The sequence below is a fragment of the Nesoenas mayeri genome (genome assembly GCF_963082525.1).
Source record: "Nesoenas mayeri genome assembly, chromosome: 6".
Lineage (NCBI taxonomy): Eukaryota > Metazoa > Chordata > Aves > Columbiformes > Columbidae > Nesoenas > Nesoenas mayeri.
The window spans coordinates 37,973,798-38,000,603 of record NC_137545.1 but is presented as its reverse complement, the minus strand read 5'-3'; the positions used below and the strand labels follow the sequence as shown (position 1 = coordinate 38,000,603).

At 41.4% G+C, this 26,806-nt stretch overlaps 1 protein-coding gene across 1 annotated transcript in view; it reads right to left on the bottom strand.

Moving 5' to 3' along the window:
* THSD7B (thrombospondin type 1 domain containing 7B) overlaps window positions 1-26,806 on the bottom strand; it is a gene marked incomplete at both ends in the record, with an annotated part of 260,266 nt that overhangs the window by 22,354 nt on the left and 211,106 nt on the right. The window contains 3 exons of the mRNA XM_080346865.1: window positions 443-584; window positions 9,403-9,556; window positions 10,293-10,426. Of these exons, the coding sequence (XP_080202991.1) occupies window positions 443-584; window positions 9,403-9,556; window positions 10,293-10,426 (430 nt within the window). The remainder of the gene's footprint in view (window positions 1-442; window positions 585-9,402; window positions 9,557-10,292; window positions 10,427-26,806) is intronic.

Genomic DNA, 26,806 nt, shown 5'->3' with positions numbered 1-26,806 from the left:
TCTGTTGAAACCAGTGCTGTCTACACATAACTCTTTTAATATCAAGGCTTCAACCAACACTACAAGCAAATGTAACTAAAACCACAACTGGATAAAGCCTTTAAGGAGCTGAATCTTTAAATGCAAGGGTATTTGGAAAAGCACAACACCAAATTATGTATCATATCCTCTATATTATATATTAATTATATATATTAATTATCTATCATCTATTGTCTATTATCTATTATATATACTATTATCTATTATATATAATATATATAATTATATTTTTATATATTTTAATTATATATAATTATCTATTATCTATTATATATATTATATATATATAATTATATTTTTATATATATTATATCTATTATATAATAGATAATAGAGAATAGAGAATACATAATAGATATATTAGCCTCCTCCTAAGAGTATATTGGAAAGCTCCACTTACCTGTTAGATTGTACTGGTATTGGAAGCAATTTTGGTTAAGAATACATGGCTTCATTTGTGACTCTTCAGGGCAGGGCTTTGTACTGATAGAAGACCTTAGCACTTGGCGAGTTCGGGTTTGCATAATATTCGGATCGCACACCTACATACAAAAGTGATGGACAGCACAGGAGACCCTGATAAATCGTACACGCATCAACTGCCTGGGTTGTTTCATGCACATCCACGGCCGTACCAAGGTAAGAAATAACCACACTTCTGTTCTAAAGATACTTAAAAGTGTATGAAGGAAGATAAACGTGATTCAAAGGTAAGAATCCAATATGACTAAAAGTCATATTTTGTCCACCCTGATATGGCTGTTTTAGGAATTCCTATACTACTTATTTCCATAACTTTTTTGAAGGATCCTTGAGGACACAGGAATAAAAACTGTGCCATTTTACTGCGCTCTGCTTTCCACCTCATTCCAAAATGCCTAGTAAAACGCCATTGTACTAAATAACGGGACAGGATTTCTGGCACAATTAATGCGTTTTGAAGTAAAAACTGATGCTACAGCAAAGCCTTCATTTCTGAGAAGGACGCTTGTAATTGCATATCAGTTATGATACTGACAACAAGATGGAGTGAAAGTATGTGATACAAATACTGATGTTCGATTGCCTATAAACCAGGATCTGCTTGTTTACATTTTCACATGAGTAGGTCAGTTTTCATTTGTGTTTGCACAAAAATAGTTTGCTTTTAGCAGCCCTCCCATTCTCACTTAGCACTGTGCCATGGGCCTGTTTTCCTTCCTGTTGCAATAATGACCGAACACTTTCAGCCTTGCAAGAAACGTCCCCTTTACGCAAAGTGTTTGGTCGCCCCCATGAACCCTCTCCTGCAGCCTCTTGTGTACCCCTCCACTTGAGATGTCACAAGGAGGTGCCACCTGGCTCTGCCTACGCATTTCTTAAGTTTTTTCCCTTGGTTTACCCAATTTGGGGCTGGGTCATGGGTAGACGGTGCCCCAACCCCGGCTGTCACATCCACCTCTCGTGCCAAAGGGCGAGGAAGGAGTCGCAGCACCAAAGATTACGCGCCTGTGACACCGGGAAAGGCTGATCGGTGCTGGAGAGCACTAAGGATTGCTGCTTTGTCTCATTAAACAAAATCACAAAAATGTCTAAATAAGCTTATTCTGAAGCCAGGGTGATTACGGGAATATGTAATAGCCACTTTGGCTGCAAGGCTGGGATAGAAAAGCAGCCCCAAGGGTCGGGGCGCTGATCCGCTGAGACTCAGCAGAGTTTTACCGCAATCCAGTACAGCAGGAACAGGCGAGTTCAAGTGGTCTCAGCAAGCCTAATGGAAATAAATCCTTATTAAAGATATTTAGAGACATTTACTGAACAAGATGACCTATTTAATTCCTAACAATCTCTCATTAGGACCAAAGATTGCTCAGGAACAGCAAAGAAAACAAAAAAGAGTAATGCATGTAGAAATACATTTTTATAAACGCTTGGGCATTTAAAACGTTATTTTTCTATAGAGCACTTTAATTAAAAAAAAAAACCCCACACCAACAGTTTTAAACCACCAGCTTATTATAATGCAACAAACTGCCTGCAAACACTGAACCCTGCACGGGTGAAAGTATGGATAATTTCTGTATTGTGAATATTAAAGAGCAATGTCATGGCACTGCAGCATAAATCTAGATCTCAGGCTGCTGTAAACTGGATTAGTTGCACAGATGACAGCATAACTAAACAGAATAAATATCAGGGGAAATAAAAAAACCAGTCTGGCCCAGTCTTAAAATACTATGTCAGGGCCTATTTTCCTTACGCTTACACTATGTGAAGTAAATTCTATTATTTTCTTATTGCTGACACACACCTCATCAAATCAGTTTAAATGGTAATCTTACTCGAATATCCATGGTCATCTAAAATAACCAATTGTTCTTAATTATCTGAAAATTAAACCTATGCTAAGTGTTTACCAATACTTTACTGCCTTTTCCACAACTAATCCAATTGTTCATCCTCGCAACTAACAACAATAACTTAAATGATGTGCCAATAAAACAAAACAAATTGAAAAGATCAAAGAAGGTATCTCAGCAGCTACTCCTAATTAATGTTTCTCTGCATTACGTTACCAAAGGGAAAACAAATCAATGAATGCTGTGAAAGAAGTTAAGCCTGCGCTGTCTCAGAAATACCTGCTTTTGCTCCCTTCAAAATAAGAACCTGCAGCCAGAAAATACGCATCATTTTAGATAAGTGACTTTTTAAAAATAACAGCAGTAAAACAGTTTAATAGAGCAGTTGAATGGCCATAACTCAAACAGGTCAAAGTCTATCTTGTGTTTGGCAGGACCCAAATGAACAAGGGGTTTAGCACAGCTCTGAGGCCGGTGTTCTCACTGCGCTGATGAGCCGTGTTGTTCAGGAGCCAGGGCTGATGTGATAAGCTCCCCACTTCCACTAGTTTTGAATAATAAAGAATCTCTGTAGGAAAAGTGTTCATTTAATCAAGCCGAGTACACAGGAAACATGCAAAAATTCAAAGTCGGCAAACTGTAACTAATATCCTGTAATGTTATTTGTTGGATTTCTCTTTACGTCAATTGAGAAGTCAATTTAGTTTTATAATTGATTTTCTGGCCTCACTCTTTCAAGTTAACTATGTAAAAAATTGAGTCAAATACATATGGAACTGAATAAGCGGCAGGAGGGAATGACTTGCAAAGAAAAAGATGAAAGCTGGGACTTTCAAAGGAGCGAGATGGAGCTGAGTATCCAGCTACCCTGGAATCTCAATGGGCTTGGGTGCACAACTCCAGCAGGACCGCTTCAAAATCCCAGGCTGGAAAAAGTAGATATTTAAGTGGTAAAGGTTGAGGCTTGGCAGACTCAAAGTCATTAGGGGATGTGAACCGTGACAGTTAAAGCAGAAGGGTTGTTTCCAGTGGGGAGATGTTGAGGGTATTAACAGGCAATAACAAAGACAAGCGTGTCAGCTGCACAGCAGAAGGAAGATATTACGTCACCATTGTCACCACTGCCACCACCGATGGTATGTTATCTAGTACTGAATTTGGATCTTAAAAAATACTGAAAGAAAACCAATCACCATCCATGGCAAACTACATTTTTAGGAGGTAGGAGAGAAACAGCAGAAACCAGAAGGCGCTCTATGTACCTTCCAGGTTAGGTGCCAACTCAACTTGGCTCTGAAGTTTTACAGACTACATCGTTTGTTGGATTTAGCCCAGATTCCTCCTTGCTGACTGTAAGTGACAGCATGTGTAATTCAGGCATGTGCTTCCTCCGCTATCAGTGACAGGAGCAGAATTAATTTCTGGATGGAAATACTAATAGGTACCTAAGTGAGGTCACACATTGACAGCCTACAGCAACAGGACCTCATACACAGACACAGTAAGTTTCTTTACGTAACTATATACTGTCCCAGTCTACTTCATTGTATTAAATCTCACCATTTCCATTATCCTTTTCTATGAAGTGTGAAAAAGTTGAGCTAAAGCCAAGGATCTATAGGCTAGATTGGATAAACGACTAGAAAAAACAAAACACTCTGAAGCAACAAGAGCTACATAAAATGTTAAGGTAGGAATGAATCGGAGATTTTCCCAAAGGACCATTTAGAAATTATAAAAGCTATCATCTTGATTCTATGGAGGAATTCTTGGCACTATTGCCTACTGCACTTTTTAATATTTCTTTCAGCCAACCACATTTTCAACCGTGACCACTTGTCGCTATTCTAAGCTAATGTAAAAAGTGAGGGACACAAACATCCACAAAGGATGTACCCAGCCTTTGCTCCAGACAATAACTGAACAGAGAAAGCACAGAAAGTTTGTTCTGGACGAGAAGGATGTTACATAAAAAAACCTGAGAGGTTATGAATGCCAAGTTGCAGAGTAAGAGCTGTTAACATATCACACATTAATATACACTATTAGACCTTCTTTGTGATGGATTTTAAAAGCCATCCATTGATCTAGGCATCCACATGCCTCATAATTGTACAGCACAAAGGTTGTAACCCATTAGAGAGCCCTTTAAGCTGTTTAATTTATCAAACAGCTTGTATAACGCATATTGCACTATAAATAGCCAGCCACGTTATATTTAACTGGCTATTCACAAGGAAATGTACAATCTCAAAGTGAGGTAAATGCCTCGGCAGCAACAGGGTTTGACTATTTTTAACAGTGCAAGAAACTGTTATATTGTTAATGCGGATGTGGATGTTTTGTAATAATTTAGTACGCCATTTACAATAACGTGAGCAGTTTTTTGAAATGAAAATGCATTTGCATGCATTTTCCTGAGATGCATCTACTTTCTGAAACCTTATCTGCATCCATATATAACCACTACTTTTGTAAAAATGATTGTTAATAAAGACGAATAAAAATAAAACGATGATTCTAAAAAATAGAGCGGTTACTAACTTTTTGATAAAGCCATATAAAATAAATCAAGTCCCGGCTATGCGTAAGGAGCAGTATGTGTTCTTCCAAAAAGCCTTGGACCAGTGTAATTCTCCTGCTTGACCTCAATAAATTATCTCTTGGGCTAGAAATACAACTCTGTGAGAGCTTCATGCTGCAGCTCAGCCTCCATCCTGCAGGTCCTCTGCCAAACCTGGGTCTGAAAGTACCGGTTGTGATGAAGACACGAGTCCACAATTTCTCTTTCCACTTGGCGTTTCCAAACCCTAATGACTCTGACTCGCACCCATGATGAAAGCCACTACGAAACCTGAGAGTCGGCTCTATGGCCTGGTGACACTTTGGTGACACTTTTAATATTGCAAAATGACACTCCCCCCTGCAGACTCAAGAGAATAATGACTCAATTGTCACAAGTCCTGAGCGCTGCGCATCGCTATTGATCCATGCGGAAAATGCTCGCTGGAACAGAGACAGCTGTTCTCACTCGCCAGACATGTAACCTCCTATAATTAACCAACTTCAGGCCTCTCAGAATTAGCTGCTAGAAACGCCAACAGCTGAGGCAAACAAGGAGGCCACTTGGATGGGTTATGGGGGCTGCGACAGCTATCACACAGCAGCCGAGAGCTAACCAAATTAATTTGAGGTAATTATTTCAGGGACTGGTAGCACAACTCGCATATTAACTCTTTTCAAGAACACTTTGATGAATTCAACTGAAGTCAATTAATTACATTTCCAAGTCAGATGAATACAAAGTTGAGACACTGCAGGTAGCGCGTGTTATTCGACCGCTGAATATGTAACAGAGATGATAGGATTTCAGTTTCCAGATTGTTAAACTGGTTCTTTGAGCAATCAAGTGATGATGTCTGACTGAACATGCTATTGTAGCTGGAACGAATACGAAATCTCTGAAGCAAAATGCAAGTCAATCTAATTTGCTCACGATTTTTTTCCTGACTAGCAAGCTTCAAACTGCTCTTTTAAATGGCTTTAAAGCCTCGATATTTGAGTTACATGGATGTTACTTAGCGACAAAGACAAAACTTTATAAGCCAAAAAACAGTCTTCAGTCAGAGGGAAAACCACTTTGAATTTACTTCTCACAATAGAGAATGTGAGAATAATAGGGAAGCTTTAAATTAGTAATTATGAGTTTCTCCAATCCAGTAAAAAGCCAAGTTGGAGATACTTGACGAAGTAACCTCCAAGTATTAAATCTCAGACAGTTGCATTTCTGGGTCATGCAAAGTGCCATTAAAAGAAATATTAAAATTTAGCTTTGTGCAGTGGTGTTAAGCAGCACTATAATTGAGATGCAGAAAATGCAATTCAGCTGGAAAATGCATCTAAAAGAATTGTAGGGGCATTTGGAATTACAAAAGACCACCCTAGAAGCACAACTATTTAAAAGCAAAAGGGAAATGCAGCCAAAAAAGTAGAACAAACTCAACTTTTTAGCAGAAAGAAGTATTGAAGAAAATACGTCCTATTGGCAAAGCAGTTGCCACCTTTACGAGTCATTGATTTCAACATGATTCAAGATGATTTGCTAACCTGAAAGTGGTAAATTCACATGGGAAGAGTATTGCTACAAGATAAAACCAAGTAATACCCCAGAAAGTATCTAGAGTACAATGGCATATTGACAAAAGGTAAACTGGATAATCTAAAAGGCCTTTTTATATTCACCTGATAAGAGTTAGTTATTCTGCTATCAGGATGAATTTATTATCAACACTATAAAACATGAGCAGAACACCAAAGCGACTGTAAAAGAATTCTCACCTGACCAAAATCTTAGCTAAATATCTCAAATCAAAGAGCTACTTAGGAAAAGATGAGGCTGAAATTGTGGTTGTTCATTTCCTATGAGCCAGAATTTGTGAAGTTTCATAAATCCTCTTTATCTCCAGCAAGCCAAATATGACCAGAGTTGCAGGAAGATTTCCCAGAATGCTCTTTGGCAGCTGCATCACAAGGGTGTTAAAGACTAAAAGAGTGCCAAGTATTTTTATATGAAACATAAATGTGCTTGGAAAAGAGCAGCCAGGATGTACAGTTTTGCTTTTTCATTTCAGTATGATGTAATCCTTCAAATCTTTTTGATTCCTTAGGGAAGAGAAAGGAGCCATGCTTAAAAAACACATTTTCGGTGAATATTCAAAAAGCACTGAATATACCCTCGGAACACAGGCATTTACTTCCAGTTTGACATGAATCAGAAATGAAGCACGACTACACCAGCTACTGAGCAAAATTCCCTCAAACACAATTAAACAGAGCAAGAGGTTCTACAGAGGCCAACTTACTGATGTGTTTTTTGGGCTGTGTGGGAAGACATTTGATGCAGGCTGGAGGTACAACGGGTCTGACCAAAAGACGAAATGTGAGATTCAGCTCCAGAAGCAGACTCATATATCTGGGTGTCTATATGTGGGGTCTCCATGGGTCCAGACCCAAGCATTCATTTGCACCCAGTGGAGCTATTCAACTGACCACAGGAAGCTCTTCCCTTACAGATGAAACAGGATCCTCTGTAGACTCCATTGTAACTTCACTGACCATGTCCACCACCTTGTGGCCACCCTCAGCGACCACCTTTCCTAGTGGTGACTCAGGAGATAGAGGGTTGCATTAATCACCCTGCTGCTGGCAATGCCTCACTCCTGGCCACCACGTTTCCCTTAATCCCTGCCCCATCACACTGGTACCCCTACACATACTAAAGATGTACCACCATGACGTACAGCCGTTCTGCACCTATAGCAAGCCCAGAGCTCGTCTTGGAGGTGCTAAGCATGTGCAGACTGGGAGGGACTGTGCTGTGTGGTCCTCTCTCAAAACCAAACACAAATAACCAGAGTAGCTATAAAAGTGAGACAGCGCTGCTGTAAATTCGTCAAAGGGAGGGTTTTATCTGTCCATAAAACCTCAAGCTGTTTATTGCCTCGTATCTGGACAGAACTATTTAAACACATGCTCCATCCACACACAGCCATCTCAGTTTCACAACAAAGCGTTGCAGAACAGCTTGTGGAAACATATTGTTCGGTTAATTGCATTGGCATACAGATGCCCTCACATTTATGAATTAACATCCACCATGGCAAAAGGGTGTACAAGGAGGCACAGGGACTGTGGCACTCGGCCCTGCGACTGCCAAGAGCTCCGCTGCCTGATGGAGCAGAGCCCACAAGCTCCGGGCATCCCGTTCCTGCTTCCATGGGCTACAGAGGCTTCACCATTGCCAAAAAGGCAAAAAACCCAAAGTGTCTTAAGGATATGAGGGTGCTTAAAGCTTCAAGCAGTCCTTGGTGACCAGGTATGTGCCACCAAGGCACCTGAAAAATAGATTACTGCATGCTAAAATGAAGAAAAGCGCTCTCTGAAACAAAAATGTCAATGGCAAAGAAACAGCCCAACCACAGTGGGACTTTGAACTGTATCCAAGCATGTGTATTGGTTGCAAGAGTGTTATACTTCATCAAAGCTGTGCTGCTCAGGAGGAGGTGAATGCAGGAAATGAAACACAAGATTTTATTTGACATGTTCTTACCGAGTATATTGATATGCTACACAAAATATTATGGAAGGAAATTACCTGTGTCAGCAGTAGTATAAATGCCTGTCCAATAACCACTCAGAGTTTTGATAATGGCCCTGTTAACACAGGGGCAATGAATATATGTTTGTCACTTAAATACATCATGCAAGTCTATTACAAAACCCCCAAGATTAAACCTGGCACCTACTTCTACACTGATCAGGGGGACACAATGGGTTTGAAATGACATGTTTTGAGACCAGAGAGTTTTTGCAAGACAGAATTTGCAGCTTCTTTCCATCTTGCACACTTATGAAAACACAGAGGCTTGAATCCTGGCATAATTCACAAAGTTTTGAGTATTTTGTGACATGCCAAATTATTCAGGCATCTTGCTGCTATGCCTTCTGTAGCTGTTGCCTGAAATCTTCCCTTGAGGTTTTGAGGAGGACAGAAATAGTGTCTGTTGAGAAGGGAGAGCTGCCATTCCCTCACATCTAAGGCCTGTCCAGAGGAGGTGCCACCACCCCGGTTTACCAGCAGGTTATTAGGGCAGTTGTGCATCGCTCACAGGGCCCTACCCTGCAAATACTTCCTTGGACAGCAATTCCTTTCTGCAGCTAGAATTCTGGTCCCTTCACCTGCTGTATTAGTGTGGGTCCTCTCCCACAGACCAAGTGGAAAGATGGGTTGAAGCAACTTTCACAGTAATATCTATGCGTTTTACTAAGTTTCTATAGCTCAGTCTTTATAGAAATATAAATATCTCCAGATTCAACCATTCTGGCAGGACCCATTAAGCCTCATTTCCCTCAGAAAATAATTTACGTCGCTAGAAAGCAACGACCTCATGAAATGTTTGAAGGACAGAGAAGATGGATGTGTGAGGAACGGTGCCGCGGGAACACAAGCAGCAGAGCCTACCTGCGGACACTTGCTCCACTGTCCCCAGTCAGACACTGCGCACTCACTGGGACAGTACAGGCTACACTTCTGCATCGCATCCGGGATTTCAGCCTGGCTACACAGAGCGTTGGGCACCGTATCCCCTCCGTGCTCCTCAGCAGCACTCACACACCTACACAGAAAACAGAAATCTTCATCAAAGGGTCATCAGAACAGCACACAAGCGACGGATATCAACAGGTCTGCTCGACCTAAATAGGACACTACATGTAACACAATAGCTATATGCTGGTCAAAATGGGGAATTAACAGGGTTAATACAAATCAAAACCAGCTACACGCACGACGTGCTTTTGTTAGTCACAGATTTCAATAAGTACTTTAAATAAACATTTCAAACTTCATACAGAGGGATTTTAACTTTGATCGGCTGACAGATGAGCCAAGAGAGAATAACAACCAGCAAGAACAAACCTTTGTGCTCCTGCTAGTAACATCCAAACATTTGGAAATAACTCAGCATCTCCACATGCCAGGGGAATGAATACTTGCTAATAATGAACATCACTCTGGCGTGTGCAGTGCCATTACTTGGGGAATATGTTAGAAAATCAGAATATGGAGGCTTTGCACCTCAGGGGGCTTTATGCATACCTGGCATTTAGGTTGAAGAATTCTAATTTAAACATCATGCCTTCTTCCTGAAAGACATCTTGATCATAACACAAGGCTGCATCTCCGGGATAATTTTCCTGTAAACCACTGCACATAAATGCATGTTTCTTTTCAACTGAAATACACTGGACTCAGCAATGTACTCACTGTCAGATGGCCAGATAGTGTAGATTTATGCAAGTACGTATCAGCTCTTTTTAATGTGGAGTACCTGTGCTTTTGTCTTCACGCACCTGACTTTCCTCGTTTGTATTCCTTCTCCACAGTGGAGGGAGTTTTGTGCGCTGTTGATTTTGCACGGAGACCACGGTTCTACTACCCAAGAATACTGATGGCACTCGCTGTAGCATGGGACTGCCTCGTGCACCTGCCAGGAGAAAGAATCACAACTGTTCACTTGAACCACCCAGGTTAGCGTCTCTGCCAAAGCCAGGAAAGAGCACACTGAAAATTATCCTGGCTTACTCTCCTTCTGCTAACGGGGTTGTAATAGCTTTAAGTTCATTTATTCATTATTGACTTGCCAAGGGATTTTTAAGTATATAATAAAGAGTAGTATGCATGAAGCATCTTAGAAAACAGGATAAATAACAGCTATTTTCTGCAGCCAGAAGAGGAACTCTGTAAACATTTCATTTGCTCAGATTGCTCTCCCTATAATCTATCACACATCATTTATCAGGACCGTATGTACTGAATCCTTTCGCGTTTCAGAAGATACAAACTTAAAACCAGCACTCATTTACTTCTGCTTCTAACATATCTTTGTAAGTAATTTACCATAAAAGAATGAAATTTCATGTGTTCTATAAATATTATTTTATACACAAAAGCTATAAATGCTTTTTTTCCCCTGCAAGTGACTTATATCTAACACATCTCCTAATCAAACACGACTGTGTATTCACCTGTACTATGACATCTCTGTAGAGAGAAAAAATATAGCCAAAAGCTTGATAAACATTTTTAAAAGATGCTGGATATTCAGGTTGTTAGAAGTAGCACATTGAGATATAGTACACTTCAGCAGAGTTTTAATTTTAAACAAATTAATGCATCAACAGTTCTATTACAGTAATAAATAAAAGATATTTATTTTGAATTCTGTTTGTCTGCAAAAGCCGATTTGAGGATACAGTGTTCTCTGTTGTTTTGTATGAAACACAATGCGCTGCCCTGGAAAAACACAGTGTACCTAAAATGTCTTCTTCCACACACCAAAATCTTCTTCGCCTTGCTGCTGTGGAGCCATCCAGTTCTCACTATTAAAATAACTGTAAACCAACAGCCTTCATCCATCTCTCCCCCACTCCCAAAAAAACCCACAACAAAAACAAGTAATTCAGCCACAGGTTTAATTATTTATAGCTTCATTTTAAAATAGAACATTATGACTGTGCAAGTTGTGGCCACAACAATAAAGAAAACTTATTTGCAACATTTTTGAGGTGGGGGCCAGGGAACCTGGCAAAACAAAACTGGTGCCCCATCAGAAAATTACCTTCACACCGAACGAAAGGAAGATAACTTGCCAAAGAAACCCCCCCAGGAACAGCAAATGTCAGACACTAATTTTAACTGTGGGTCTTTAGAAAAGCAGTACATAGGTTTAGCAGAGAGGAGAGAGTAAGATAGGCTAAAAAGTGCAAAATAGATGAAGAAGAAGGAAGAGAGGACCATATAAGCTGGGACTGGTGGGGGCAAACAGCATGAACTGGTAAGAGCATCACGTTTCATGCAGGTGAAGGGGAAAGGAGGAGGACAAAGGGGGCAAAGATTAGTATGATTTTTCCCACGTATTATTAAGCACAAATCATTTTTTGCAGTCTGTGTACAAATAACATGAAAGAATGTGCAAAATTTATTAGGACTACTACGGCAGGGCTCAAACACACAGAGCGGTAACGTTTGGTACAACAACCTCCTTGCACAAGCGAGTGGGGTGCAGGAGGTGTGAGACATTTCCAGCTTTTGCTGGGCCTGCGCGAAGGTCTGTAAAAGATCGCAGTGCACTGCAGTCACTTGATACGGGCTACTGATTTCTGCATGTGGTGGTATTTGCCCTAACTATATGATACATGGGTATCTACGTATCGTATAAAGTGCATATAGAGGGTAGGTTTCCTAGGTTGAGCAAGTGCCACCATAGAATGATTTGGTTTGGAAGAGACCCTCAAGATCATCAAGTGCAACCATTAGAATTGTTAAAAGTGGTCCTAATTAGCTGCGCAGCCGTGCTCACTAACATAAACTGGTGTGCACAAGAGCTAAGAGAGAAAGTCCCCGCTGAGCAGGACCTGTGCTCAGCACCAACACGGAGGGAACCTGATGGTGAGGGGGACACGGCATGAACAGACCCAGTGTGAAGTCACTGTTGTGCCCTGGCCAGCCTGTCACCCAGAGAGAGCTACTGGCTCCTGCAGCCGTTTACCAGGGAGAATAACAATCCTTCTTTCGGCACTGTGAAGCCTTCAAATTCCCCAAACACAGGCAGGAGATGGATGTTGAGACAGAGAGTATTTATTAGCTTCCTTGCTCCATGGGGGGAAGGAAGAACTACACCCTGCCTATGTTGTCTGACAAAACATACTGCTGTCTGCAGGAGACGATCGGCTGAAGAGGGAAATGTGTGCTTTAGGCATGATCAGAGTTTCTCTTGTTGCACATGGGAGGCAAAACCAAGAGAAGGCAAAGCGCAAACTTTCCAAGAACCGGCTGCCAGTGTGCAGGGAACCTGCAGCCTGGGAGATGTATCAATAGGCAGTGTTAAGGGAGGTAGAACTTACTAATAAGTTTATTAAGAGCTGGGTGGGTGCCTGTTCCTGCTCTTCGGACTTTTGGAGGGGAAGATGAGGCTGGGAGAGCCCAGGAGGTGACAGAGCGGGTGCTGCCTGTGCCCCTCCACAAGCACAGGGCCCCAGCACAAGCTGTGGCTTTAGGGGTTTAAGATTTGTTTCCTTGCTCTAATTAATAGCAATTCCTCAGGGTTAGAGGGTACGTCTGTGTATCCCCCAGGTCACGACGTGAGCGCTGCCAGCCTTTCAGCGCTCATCTCATGCCAGCAGGCCCTGCTCCTCATCTGGGTGACACCATGAGCTTGGGCATCCTGGGCCGGTGTCTCAGTGACCCTCATCACTCCACATTAAACTCTGTTAAACCTCAGACCTCTCTGAATCCGCAAAGCCTCTAGCAGTAGAGGCCTAACATCAGGAACTTAAAATTGTGTTTTGGTGGTCAAAACCTTCCGCGGCGTTTACCTGGTGTGATTTGTGTTTAAGAAAACCATCGGGATTTGGGCAGGGCTGGGATGCCACGTGAACTAAAATTACCCAAGGAAACGTGTGAGGACAAAACAGAGACTCCAGACACAGTGACACAAACACGTGTGATGTGAAGTGATACTTCAAATGTGCTCTTTCAAGAGCAGGCACGATTGCAATAATGAAGCCATTAACAGAACATTTGTATACGCTGCCTAGTCGTGTCAGGCCAGTACGAAAACACGTGAAGCCCCATCAGCTTTCTGACAGACGGATGAACAGACAGACAGACAGACAGACATCCCCTCTGTGCTGGAGGAGGGAAGGCACACAACATTGGCCATACCCTAATACCTGGGCAATCTGCTGCTGACCCATTTGGTACTTCCCATTCAGTCAGGATTCCAGGTGACACCTGTCACCGAAACTCAAAAATATCATTGTTACAAATAACCCATTTTTTTCAGTTATTGTGCTGGCACCAGTGCATGTCCCCTCTGTGAACAACCTCTCTGCTCTGCCCTGCATCCGTGCCGAGCAATTCCGTCTCCAGTAGCACCTCTGAGACACCGGGAAGGTGTAAATAACCATTGGGAGGGACAGATGTCTTCTGAGCAAGTCACAACATGTATCGGGTAGACTCTGTTATGCTTTTAAATAGGAGTCTCAATGAGATGCAAGATTTCCACGGGTGAAGCTCTGGGGGCTGGCATTTCAGAAGCTGTGAAGATAATTTGTGACCCTCTGCATTTAAAAAACCTCGATGATGTGGCATGTGTGCCTTTCCTCCAGAGTACTATGTTTTCGTCCTGTTTCTCCCCCCTGGCTTGCCATCATTGGCTTTCAATCACTACCAATTCCTCGTTTTTTGTACTAAAAAAGAAAAAGTTTTAAAGCCTTTTGCTCCTATCTTTTGCTAACAGCTGTGGTACTTAACAAGGTCAAACAGATGATGCTCTTGATTTTGCATTTTCAAAGGATTTTGGCTAAGCCTTAGCTGTTCTTTGATTCCAATAACCAGGGGACCTGGGAGCACTTCTGACCTCCTGGCTCCATGGGAGCACCCTGAACTGACGCTGGGATGGGATGCGGTGTCTTCACTCTTCACCCAACCCAGGGACCCAAAGTGAAGGGAGAAGGTTGGGATGTGCCCCCATGGATTCCTGGTTGCAACACAGAGTAGTCCAAGCTTCAAATTAGACACAGTCTCAGTATTCTGGCCCACGTCACATCTGCTACTTCTGCTGCAGATACAGAAGTCTCTTGTCCAGCTACACCACTTCTCTTCCCAAAGAAAACAGTTCCTTTGAAAATAATCTGCTTAATGCTGACTCTTCCCCAAACTTACGCAAACCCACTATGACAATGCATTTACAGAAAACTTCTGACTGAGCCACCCAATGCCTGTATAGGTATGTACTACCACAATCCATCTCCTGAAGGACAGAAACTAACTGAAGTCCATGCAATGGGCACCAGGACCTGCTGTTCTGCTGGAAGCTGCAGATACCTGACCCACGCAGAGCTCAGCGCCCAAGGGACCAGCCTGGCTCCATCCCTTAGCACCTTGCCTTTAACCCTTCCAAGAAATAAACACAAAATACATTTGGCATTTTAGGAAATTAACTGCTTTCCTCAGTTTTTATTCATATTCACATGCTGGGTTTAGGGCTCAAATGAGCCAAGAGGTGAAATGATACCTCAAATAGGAGTTTTGCTGCTGACTTTCATTATTACTCTTTGTAATTATTAAGTATTAAGTATTAAGTATTAAGTATTAAGTATTACTCTTTGTAGCAATGATTAATCTGGAATACATGGTCACCTCAATCCTAAATCAAGGTGATAGGCACAATCCCAAATAAATTAAAGGGAAGAAGGACAAAAGCTACTTTTTGAGAGATAAACTGCTATAGCTTTGCCCTAATAAAATAAGCCAGCTCCGACTCACTCCAGTGCAAACCCTGAGTCCTTGATAAAGTATTTTGAAGTCAATTGTTACTTCAACAAGATAAATAAATGTTAATACATTTATTTTGTCTTTCAAAAGCTGAAACTTGCATTTTAATGAGAAGTCCAAATATCTAACCATCAGAGAGCTTTAGTGTGATTTATAATGTTCTGTAACTTATTTACTTACATGTAGGTCAGGAATAATACTGACCTTGGAAAGGACATACAGGGATGACTGCGCTTGCTCAACTGATGTGATTCATTAACAGAAATTCATACCTATATTTCAGGTAGCTCTTCTGATGAGCACCTGCAGAGTAAACTGGAACAAGGTTCAACGCTTCTGAAAATCATAGTGACTTCATATTTCAGTAAACATCAAGATTTATTGTCCCTCAAGGTAAATATTGACTCTGGTCTTGCCTCAGTCAATATTTTAGCTTTCATGACAGTAAATCTTGGTGTTCACCTCAACTAAAGTCAATATCTGCTTATTATGTTAGAACAACCAAACTGATCACTGTAGCAGTTGCCTGAGACCCCGAGGACAACCTCTGTGCTATTCATTTCTAATAAAAATGGGCTAAATTCATTGCTAATGTAAGTTCATTTCACATCACTACCCTTATACCAAGGTTACATTAGACCTAATACATTGAAAGAGCCAGAACTGAAGAAATAACAACCTACTTTTAAACTACTAAGAGCACCGTGAATAACATTAAAGCTAGAAATGACCTTACGTAGGAAATAGAGCTGATTTGCTCCAGTTTGCAAAGACACTTGCTGGTAAGGAAATTCAAGCATAGATATTAAAACCACTCCCAATGAGACTGCCCAGCAATTTGCTCACTTTTAATACTTCTTGCGTATGCACGTTTCTGTTCCCGGCACACCTAGGCTGCAAGAGGCAGCAGTGGGACCACAGCCAGCGCTTCTCTTGCAACACACAGATCCAGAGAGCTGCACAGACATTCACCCATTGCCATCACCTGCAAATCCGACTGCTACGTTGACTCCACCTAGTCCATCCAAATCTCTTTGCTGGCCGTAAGGTGTCCATACGTTAACTGAATAATTTTTGCAATGCTCTAACACTGCCTTCACGTTCCATTTAATCCAAACCAGATAATTTCTAATAATGAGTTTCTTCTATTTAATTCTTTGAAACTGAACTCAAAATGGAGTGCTTACTTTGTTAATTACTTAAGTGCATGTTTGATTTGGCAGATCTAAGCACGCATTTAAAAGCTTTACCAAATTAACTGTATATCTGAAGGACGAGTACTCACACATTAATAAGCACTACATCACAGAAATGACCTCATTAAAATTTCAGCATTAAATATTTCTCTTTAAAATAAAATTGATTTTATTTCATGCTAGTTTATGTATTGATCCCGATCGCCAGAAATATGCTAACCGCTCCTAGTATTAAAACTGATTGTACAATTAATTTTTAAGCATTTTGGATTTGGCAAAGCAGCTGTTCCAGCGATGAATACTTGTCTTTAGGTATGTGGATGCCACCAAAATTAAAAAACAGTGTTCAAGAATAACATACAGCACAAAAGTTTGAATAGATCAGCATGCGGTAAGACTTCTGAATTTACTGAATTTCCTGAATTCTTTATGCTTCTAGCAGATACCTGCACAAATCTTCACGAAGCAAATTCAGCACTTTTAGTTTTCATTTATATCCAAATCAAAGGCGTTAGTATTTTTTACTTCCTTTGTGGTGTGGAAAAAAGGAAATCAATTAGAACTTCTATAAAGTTATGAAAAGCCTTCACTGGCATTGAACCAAGTTTCTAGCGAACCTAGACCTGCCTAAAACTTCCCAGCTGGCAAAAGGATGGGGATCAATTTTATCCTAAGTACAAAATATGCATTGAGAGTCAGGGCAATGATTACTGTAACACAGACAGAAAGACGTCCCGATTTCCATCCCCTGCCCTGCGGACAGTGTGGAAGCTCCTACAGAAACAGACCCTTCACCAGCACCCTAAGGGACTGGCCATGGTGACAGCCTTGTGAAACACTGCTGAAAAATGATTCTCACCGAGCAGGAAACAATTACCAATCCTCTGAAGTTTCCCCAGCTCTTGATTATCTATTTATAGCCCGAGCGCTCAACTTTAATCCTAATTTACACATGAGAAAACTGAGGATGGAGAATTAAGTGATTTATTAGAGGCTGGAGAGGGAGCCCTCAGGGAGCAGGGGACGAATCTGGAAATGTCCTATTTCTTGCACTAACTGGATGATATCTCAGCTTAAAATCAGATACTGAAAAATTCAGATAGAGACCTTTCAGGATGAATCCATCAAAACAAAGCAGCCATGTAAAATTCTGTAAAGTGACGAAAAGGAAAAGAGGAAAAATTCAGAAAGTAGCAGAATATGCTGCCCTAGAGACACCTGGATGCTTCACATGCCCTCCCCATGGCCTTTAGATGCTTTACTGTATCTACCCTTTCACTGGACTTTAAAAAACACTCGCAATAAATCCCTTATTTTATTCTAATGGATGATTACATATGCAAAGACAGCGCTGTATTTCAAATTCTTAAGTGCAATGAATAGAAAATGACTTGTTTAAAAAGTTAATTGAAGCAAACTCTGCTGAACTCGTCATTACAGCTCACATTTCTAGAACTAACATGTTGCTTAGCAAGGTTTATTAATTCATATTTACTAGTAGTAAGTGGTTTTATTTTCTGTAAGATTGGTGCGGGCATTAAAAACACGAAGCTGTAATATGGTAAAGCATGAGTGCCCCTTCCTGGAGATCAAAATACAAAGTTGGCATGAAAAAATAAGGGAGAATGTGCAGGTCCTACAGCCCTGAACCTGCCTCCCTGGTTTTACTGTCACTACAGCCTTTGAGGAACAGAACACAGTTCGGAGTACAAACCTGCAGTCATCACACAGATAGGGGTATTTATTTCTACCTGAAATACTCAGGCAAGACAATTTAGTGTCAGACTTACACAAAAATTTGAGATGTTAAAGTGTGAATGGGGAATGTTCCTGTGGCTCTGCTTTTTATTTTTTAATTATGTTTCTTCACTATCAAGAAAATAATGAATCTAGATGAGATATTACGAAACGCCATTTTATTATGTTGTCAAATATGGGGGGGTCTAAAACAAGGCAGAAACTCGTTAGTGAGAATTTGAGTGTATTTTTGCTGATTCCAGAAGGTGTAGGTGCTGTAGCTTCTGCTGTCTCCCTGTCACAAAGCCAGGCAAGCATAGCAAGTTTAAGGAGATCTAAATAAATCAATGTCCCGTGTCTTTGAAACAGCACATTTTGCTGCAGCTGAAGGATAGTTTCAGGGGTAACAAACAAATGTGGCACCTCTCTGGATGAATCTGTTATGCAGTAATAATGTTGGATTCTGTTTTAGAGAGAGGAAGGGAAAAAAAGCTGATTGATGAAGAACAACATCGAAGCCCCTTTTTACTAAATGAGAACAATAAGATAAGATGAAGACAGATTGCAACACCAACCTGAGCCTTTGTAGATGTCCATGTTAGCAGGGCATGACAAGCAGAAAGGAAAGAAAATTATATATTCATTAGTTTAGCTGCTGTATGATAATATTGCAAAGAAAAAAAAAAGGCAGAAAATCTGCTTAAAATAAAATTGTATTCAATTCTTCAATTTCCCCATCTTTTAGAAAAAAATCAAAATCCCTCAAGCAGAAATCAGGCATTTATTTGTGAGTGAATGAAAAGCACGACTATGCTGAAGAATAAAGCAGAGTTCATTCAGCTTCATCCAGCAACCCTCTGGATCTCATCAGTGTGTCTCACGATTAAAGCCTTAATAGAATAATAAAATAAAAATAAAAAAATCTATGAAGCTTAACCTGAAATCTGGTAAGAAACCCCACAATTATGGAATATCAATCACAAAGGATATGAAAGGCTTTGAGACACTTAAATCTTAATTGGGTGGCGGTGCCTGCAGATGACATGTGGGTGACATGCCAGGCGGCATGCAGCCAGCTGGCCTTTATCAGGTGGGACCCAAACTCCATGATCACCATCGGTAACTCAAAGTAGATTTCATTATTAAAAAAAAAAAAAGGATAAAAATTCAATGGCATGGGCATACAGCACTTGTACATCCTATAGGGAAGGCCATGCGGGGGTGGCTGACACCCAGATCTCCAGGGTTCTGGTGCCAAGGCAGGAGCTGCACTGGCTGGGTCCATCTCACATCATCCTCTGCCCCACACCAAATCACAGCGTTTCGGGAGGTCAAATACCTGCCCCGGTGGGATATTAGCCAGTGATTACTAGATCCAGAAGCCAAACCATCTGTCTCACGAAATGAAATAAATGCCAGTACTAAACACAGACAGTCCCAAAGAAGCACTTTCTTTGTAGGCATCTGTACAAAAGGCAATTTAAAGAAAAGACCATCACAGCTTACTGATAAGTTAAAAATGACGCCTCAGAGACAAAGTTTCAGCCCTAGTCCTTCTTTTAAGAGATTTTAAATCATTTTGAGGTCTGAAAATCTCAAACTGATATTCTATCAGTTTATTTTCATGACTTGAGCAAGAATGAATTAGCGTGGCAGAGCAGTCACACGTTTGCCCTTACAGACTATGATCTTGGCTTCGCGATTTTTCCAAGCGAGATTTAAAACCAGTTAAAACCAACAAGAACAATCTGACTGATGGCATGATAGACAAGAAACAGAAGAGATTGGGAAGTGCCAGGCTGTTGGAAGTTATGTTTTCTGAAAGACACTTCGATGAGCCTACACCAAAGGCTTGAAGCAGAGAGAACTGCAAACTGCTCCTGGGGCTTCCCGCAGTTACAGCAATAAACAGCCGGGTTTTAGCTTCCTGCAAAAGCAGGAATAAAAATGCAAACAGCTCGTAAACTGATTGTTTCATTAGGATAAGACTGTCAGTCTCCCCGCAGTCCGCTCAGCAGCAGGTCTGATTCCTCCTCAGCAGCATCTGGGCAGACCAGGATGCTCGTAGGGAGAGCAGGACGGACGCTGATGGACGCATGACAGATCCCAGAGCTTCGGAGCTCAGAAAGATCACCCATAGCCTGATTAGTAACTAGAGCTGGGGAAAAGCTCCTTAGAAGAGCAAGTTACTGCAGAAGCCCGGATATTTGACAGCCTGTTGCATCGCGTATTTATGGTAGCTGTCTTACTGCCAAGACAGGCAGATGTTAGTACTGCGTTTAGACGTGGCATTAACTTGAGCAATTTTCTCCGTATAATTACAGGTAACGCAGACCTCCGAGAAGTGCTGCTGAGAGGCCAGCCTTGTGACAAGCCAGCTGAATTCACAGATTTGAAGGCAGCCACAATCCTGAAATTGTTATGAAATGACAGTTTTTGTTGGTATTTCTTATAGGCGGAACCAGGCAGAAAAGACTTAGGCACAGAACAGACAAGTTTTCTTCCCCAAATGCATCTGTTCAAGAAAACGTTGCGCTGCAGAGAGAAGCCGTGCTTCTACCTGCAACTGCTCCCCAGCAAGAACATCCATATTTAATCAACTAAAAGCTCCCTTGAGCCAAAAGCTAAATTCTGCCCAACCTACTTCAAACATCAGAGTGCACATGAACTGTCCCTGAGCCAAAAGATAAGAGAGAAGCGCTTGTGAGCCACTGCCCTGCGGGGTGGCTGCTGCCTCAGTAGTTCTGGGTACCTTCTGCATTTCCATTCCTTTCTATCAGAGCAGGGAATATATATATTTTTCAGATTCCTGCATTTCTACCACTGGCCCCTATTTTGAGGTTAAATGCTTTACATGGAGCTGTACAAATCCATGTGAATCAATGGGAAGCCTTCTCCTGATTTGCACTGTTTGGTCACGCTGTAGCAAGCAAGGAATGCCTGAACATTTATAGGCATATCAGTAAAATTTAGGAAAAAAAGAAGTATTGATCATGGTGAATTTTTGCTGAAGTGCCTATTTATTTAAAATGTACATCAACAGTGACTATATATATACATATATATATATACTGCTGGTTAATAAACACAAATAGATATTTGTGGAATAAATCTGACACGAAATGACCACATCACTCTACACACACATTTGCCCATGTTCCACAAAATATGCATTTAGCACATATTTCTGTCTTCTACATGCCCTTCTTTTAAGGAGTTTGCGAGTGTCTGACTACTGGGACCCCACCAAAAAACTGAACTCCCTCTTGGTTCACATACTCCATAATTGCCAGCACCAGAGCGCCAAGTCCTGCTCTGAAATGCTGTGGTGTTCAGGAAGGGGATGTCAGGGCACGGGTGATTCAGCAGTTCTCACACCTCTGCCATTCCCCGGAGCACCCGCCTTCACGCCTCCACGGTTCTGGAAATAATGGAGTGAAAAAGGCTGCTTCTCAAACCAGCAAGCAAAAGCAAAAAGTGGAAGGTAAGTGCATATGGAGGCTACACAATGCAGCTGCGCTTTGCAGGGTGTCCTACACACAAACCACTCCACCTGAAACCTTTTAGAGAATTAAATAATGCAACAGAGCAAATAGCATGTGGTACAAATTAGAGGACTTAAAGCTCACGCAAATGGTCTGAAAGTGTTCACTCAGACAGCCCATAGCCAAGAGGAGGGGAAAACTAAAAGGCAGGGAGAAGAAACTGAAGCTGGATGGTAGATCCGAGAGGAACTGCAGAGTCAAAGAAATAAAAGAAGGGAAACACTGCTACTCACTGCAGGAACCATGCAGAGAAAGCCCAACACTAAAAATAGTCCATTTACAATCGGGGGAATGGTAGGAAATGAAAGATCCCCATCAGGGTGAAGGGAAATAAAGGTAAGACAAACCTTTTATGATGGGCACTGGCTCAGAATGTCTGGCCAACAAGGACGGAAAACTGGAAGAGACGCCTGAAATAACTCCTGGGTCAGCTGGATTAGTTAGGAATAATGGAGAAGACTGCACAGCATCCTTCAGAAGATGCAATATGAGAGAGCTGGACAAGGAAAAGGGGGGCGAGGGGAAACAGAGAACCACATAACAGCCAGATAAATCTTTAGTCCTGGAAAAATATTTTCTACAGATGTCATGTATAAGCAGCAGAAAATAACCAGGAGATGAGCAGCAGGCAGCATGGGTTTGTCAAGAACAAACTGTGTGAAATTATACTGATGTTCTTCGGTAACAGGATAACAGATGCTGTGGATAGAGATGAAAAGGCAGGTATTATGTTGACTTTGGTAAGCCTTTCACACTAGCTATGGAAATATGGTCTGGATGAACCTAATACTCTGTGAGTACAATGTTGAAACATCATACCCTGAATAGTTAACAGTGTAAAACGGGCCAGAAATCTCACTCACGGCTCTGCAGAGCTTTATGTCCTGTATCCAGTCGTATTCCTAGTTTTCGTTGATTTGGGGCTGACTGACTGACAGTGATTCTTATCGATTCTGCGGATGCTGTCAAGGTGAGAGGGATGGTGAGGCAACGGGAGGACAGGAAAAGAATTCAAAATGGGCTTTATGAATTGGAAAAATGGACTGACAAAATAGGCTGAAAGAGAAATACAGAACTACAGCGATGAGAGACCAACCAGTCAACAGTGCCAACACAAGACGGGAGACAACCAGCCCCTTAGTGGTACCACTGCCCTGAAATCGTACACAACTATAAAGAGAATGTGATTCTATGATGTCGTTAAAAGAAAAGACAAATGTAGAGTCTGTAAAACACCGAAGCACCACTTCAGCTATGACACAGCTTTGGCTCAGGGAACCACGTCCAGACGTGTGCACTCGACTTTAGGGGAAAGTTGAAGGATTTGAACCAACTGCAAGCCAACAGATGACAATAGGATTAATAAAACTAGAATCAAATTGTCAAGGTGAGTGGTGCCATTTCCACTGCTGCATTACAGGTAAATATTTAAAACACCAGTATAATTAGTGACAATCTATACGATGGCAGGTCTGTCAATGGACCATGGTATCATTGTCAGATAAAATAGCAATACTGAGTCATAAAAAGAAATAACTCTACTGTATCATACCAAATGCAGAGCAGCAGAAAGACACCTGAGAGAGCTTTAAAGAGATCCTCCAGCAGCTTGAAACTACCTATCTGTAGCATCACTGAGCTCTGTTATCTTGAATAAATCACAGACTGCATTTTGGAAACCAAGGACTCTCTTCTACCTCATTCAGAAATAGGGCAGTGGAAATACTATCATATTAAATATTAACTGCACTGTTAAAACACTGCCTACAGTCCTAGTTCCTCATTGTAAAAGTAACACGGTTAATGACAGAGTGGTTAAAGGAAACCCAGAAATAGCATTAGAGGTCTGAAAAACTTGTCTTACAGTAACAAATGGAAGGAACTTACCTCTTAGTTTCTGCTGAGAGGTGGGAAAAAGAGGCTCAATCAGTTTGGGAATGTAGATAGAGGATTTATTTTAGAAAAGCTATTTTTAAGCTAGCAGATAAAGACATACATTCCCAAGGCTGAGAGTTGCAGTTAGACAAATTCATATTCAAGTTACGAAAAAAGAGAACTTTCTAAGCATGAAGGAAATTAATTATTGTATCAGTTTATCCAGGGTAAATCCTTCAGATGAAGTGCGTGCCAAGGCGGGGTGCCATTCTACAAACTGGCTCCGACTCCACAGGTAGGCAGGGATTTGCCTGCAAAGTCCAGTACTTATGCCATACAAGAGGTCAAAACAGACCATCATCATCATCATCATCATCATCATCATCATGGTCTGTGTCTGGCTTTGGGAGCTCTGAATGAGGAACAGCACGACAGACTTCTACATCACGGAGTAATCATGAAGTGAGTACCGCATTTATCAACTCACACTACATACTTAAAATATAAACTGTATGTTGAAGATGAAGGGAGGCAGTGTGCCTGCATGGATTTTACATGCATTTTGAGAAGTTGTTAAAAAAACCCCAAGTCTACATTACAGATCAGAAACTCCCTGGAGTTCAGCCAGACCATGTATCATCCCATAAACAATAATCTCACACAGAAGACAGTATTTTCTTTACTGTATTAGCTCTAGCTACTAAGCTGCAACCAAGAGAGGGGCTGGAATTGAGTAGAGAATAACCTTTTTAGCTGGGTCATGACGTTGCCAGTAGCATGCAGGATGGAGGAGGAAAACAAAATAAGCAATTATTTAAATAAAGCAAACACTCTCTTGGCTGCATCTGTTCATCAATGACTTCTGCCATTTCTCAGCTGTAACTCTGGCGTGGGTAAAATAGACAGCATACTTGGAAATGCAAGTTGGATTCTCCTGCCTCTGGATAGAGGCTTCCAGGTCTTTAGTTTGCTTCTCAGCCAACTCCTCCTGCTGGTTTTTATTACTAAGACCCCTTGTCTAGCAATGCCTCGGTGTCCCTCCTGTGGATCAGCATGTGGTACCTGGCACACAGACAAATATATGCATATACGCATGGACATCCGTAAGAATAAATATGGGTGGAATGACAGGGAAGTGAAAAGGAGAAAATAGAGGGAACAACTCTAACTGTATGTGTGCAAAGAAGGGCAAATATTCACCGTACAGAAATGCATTTCAGTGAAAACAAGAAAAAGAGGAGAAATCTGGTAACAAGGAACACTGGCAGTGACACAGAAAGGGGTAAAGGCAAGGAAAAGACAAAGGAAAATACTGGAGGAAGAGGCTCAATGTGTTTTACAAACACTTGACAAAGTGCAACACATAGCAAAGGGTGGCTGAGGCAGGACAGAGGCAACGCCAAAGTTACTTTGCAATGGGAAATACACGGAGGCCAGCTGAGCTCTGCCCCATCTCAACCCCTTTGTGGTTTGCCGAGTCCTGCAACAGCTTCTGTTTGCATGAATACTTGGAAAAGAAGCAACGTTTAAAAGGCTAATGCTTTTATACCTATCAACTGACAGTTTAGTATTGACATTAGTGCCATCACTTGCGCTACATACGAACAACTGTCAACGGTCCTGTTATTTTCAGCTTATTTTACACCATCACTTTTGGAAATCTTTCCTTTGCAGGCATTAAGAGTCAAGCTCTGTCTGCTTTGTATCAAAGCCTCTCCCACCATGCAGCCGCACACCAGCATGTAGGTCCAGGGACACACATTTCTGTGGTGGCTTTTGTACACAGCGAATCCTCCTTGCCTGTCTATGCTGAACTGAGAAACAATCCACATTTCTTTGCCTTTTCATTTAGAATGATGAATAACTTAGAGACGAACACTAGACAGCAAAGAAAGTAATTGCTCAGTCAAAGCTGCATTTAAAAATACTTAAGCACGGCATTAAATTCCTCTCGGTGTTTATCATATAGATATCAGACAGTTTGCAACTAACATTTTTAATTGCCAAATGTTGACAGGGCTAGACTGTGAAGGACTCACATGCAGAACATTGTTTCAGATGAGTATAGAGAAATACACCCTGGGTAGAGATCACTGAAAAATCCACTGCATTTGGTATAAATAATAGTTAGGGTTGTTGTGTTTTGTTTTGTTTTCCAGCTGCCTTCTGTTACCTTCTATTATATCAACCGAAATTATCAGAGAAAAAGTGCTAAACAAATTCCCTTTTGTGCACCATGGAGATGAAAAAAAAACCCAATCAACTGAGTAACACTGGTATTTGTACTTGTGTATATTTAGACATGGAAACATTTTTCTTAATAAAAACAACAGACATTACAATTTGGAGGAAAACAGAAGCCTGAGGTAACGTGTTTCCCTTTTAATTACGGTGCATGATGCTTCTCAAGGACAACGCCTGACTTTCTAACTCAGGCAAATGCTGGACACAAATGAAACCAAACCAGATTCATCACCAGCATAGAGTCATAGAATCATTTTGGCTGGAAAAGACATTTAAGATCATCAAGTCCAACCATTAATCCTAACACTGCCAAGTCCACCGCTAAACCATGTCCCTAAGAACCTCATCTACACAGCTTTTAAACACCTCCAGGGACGGTGGCCCAACCACTTCCCTGGGCAGCCTGTTCCAATGCTTGATGCTGACCAGCAAAACTCAGGATATTGAAAATAAAACAAAAACAAACCACAAAATTTATGCCTCTCTGTTCCTGCCTGGCTTCCCCATGTGTTGGATGGATGGCTCTGGAACGGGATGGTTGTTAAACACAATGAACATGAGTGGGCAGCTGGGTCTCCACGAGCATCTCCAAGGCAAGGCTTCCCATACAAAGGGAAAAGGGATTTCCCTCCCTTCCTCACTCATCCAAAGAAAACAATTGCGGCTGCACCTGAACGCTGCAGCGTGAAAACAAAGCAACTAAGGAAAAAGCCTTATTGCAAACTCGGCAGGAGCTGCACGGTTTTACACAAAACACAAAAGACGTCAGACATGGCCCCACTGCTGGCACTTCAGATTTCCACCCAAAAATGGGAACGTGTACTCAGAAATGTCATCTGTCCCTCATGGAAAGCCATCAGAGTCCCCTGTTACTGTCACTGCAGCCCGCTGGACCAGGCACAAAAGCAGCAGCAATTGGAAGCTGTTGGC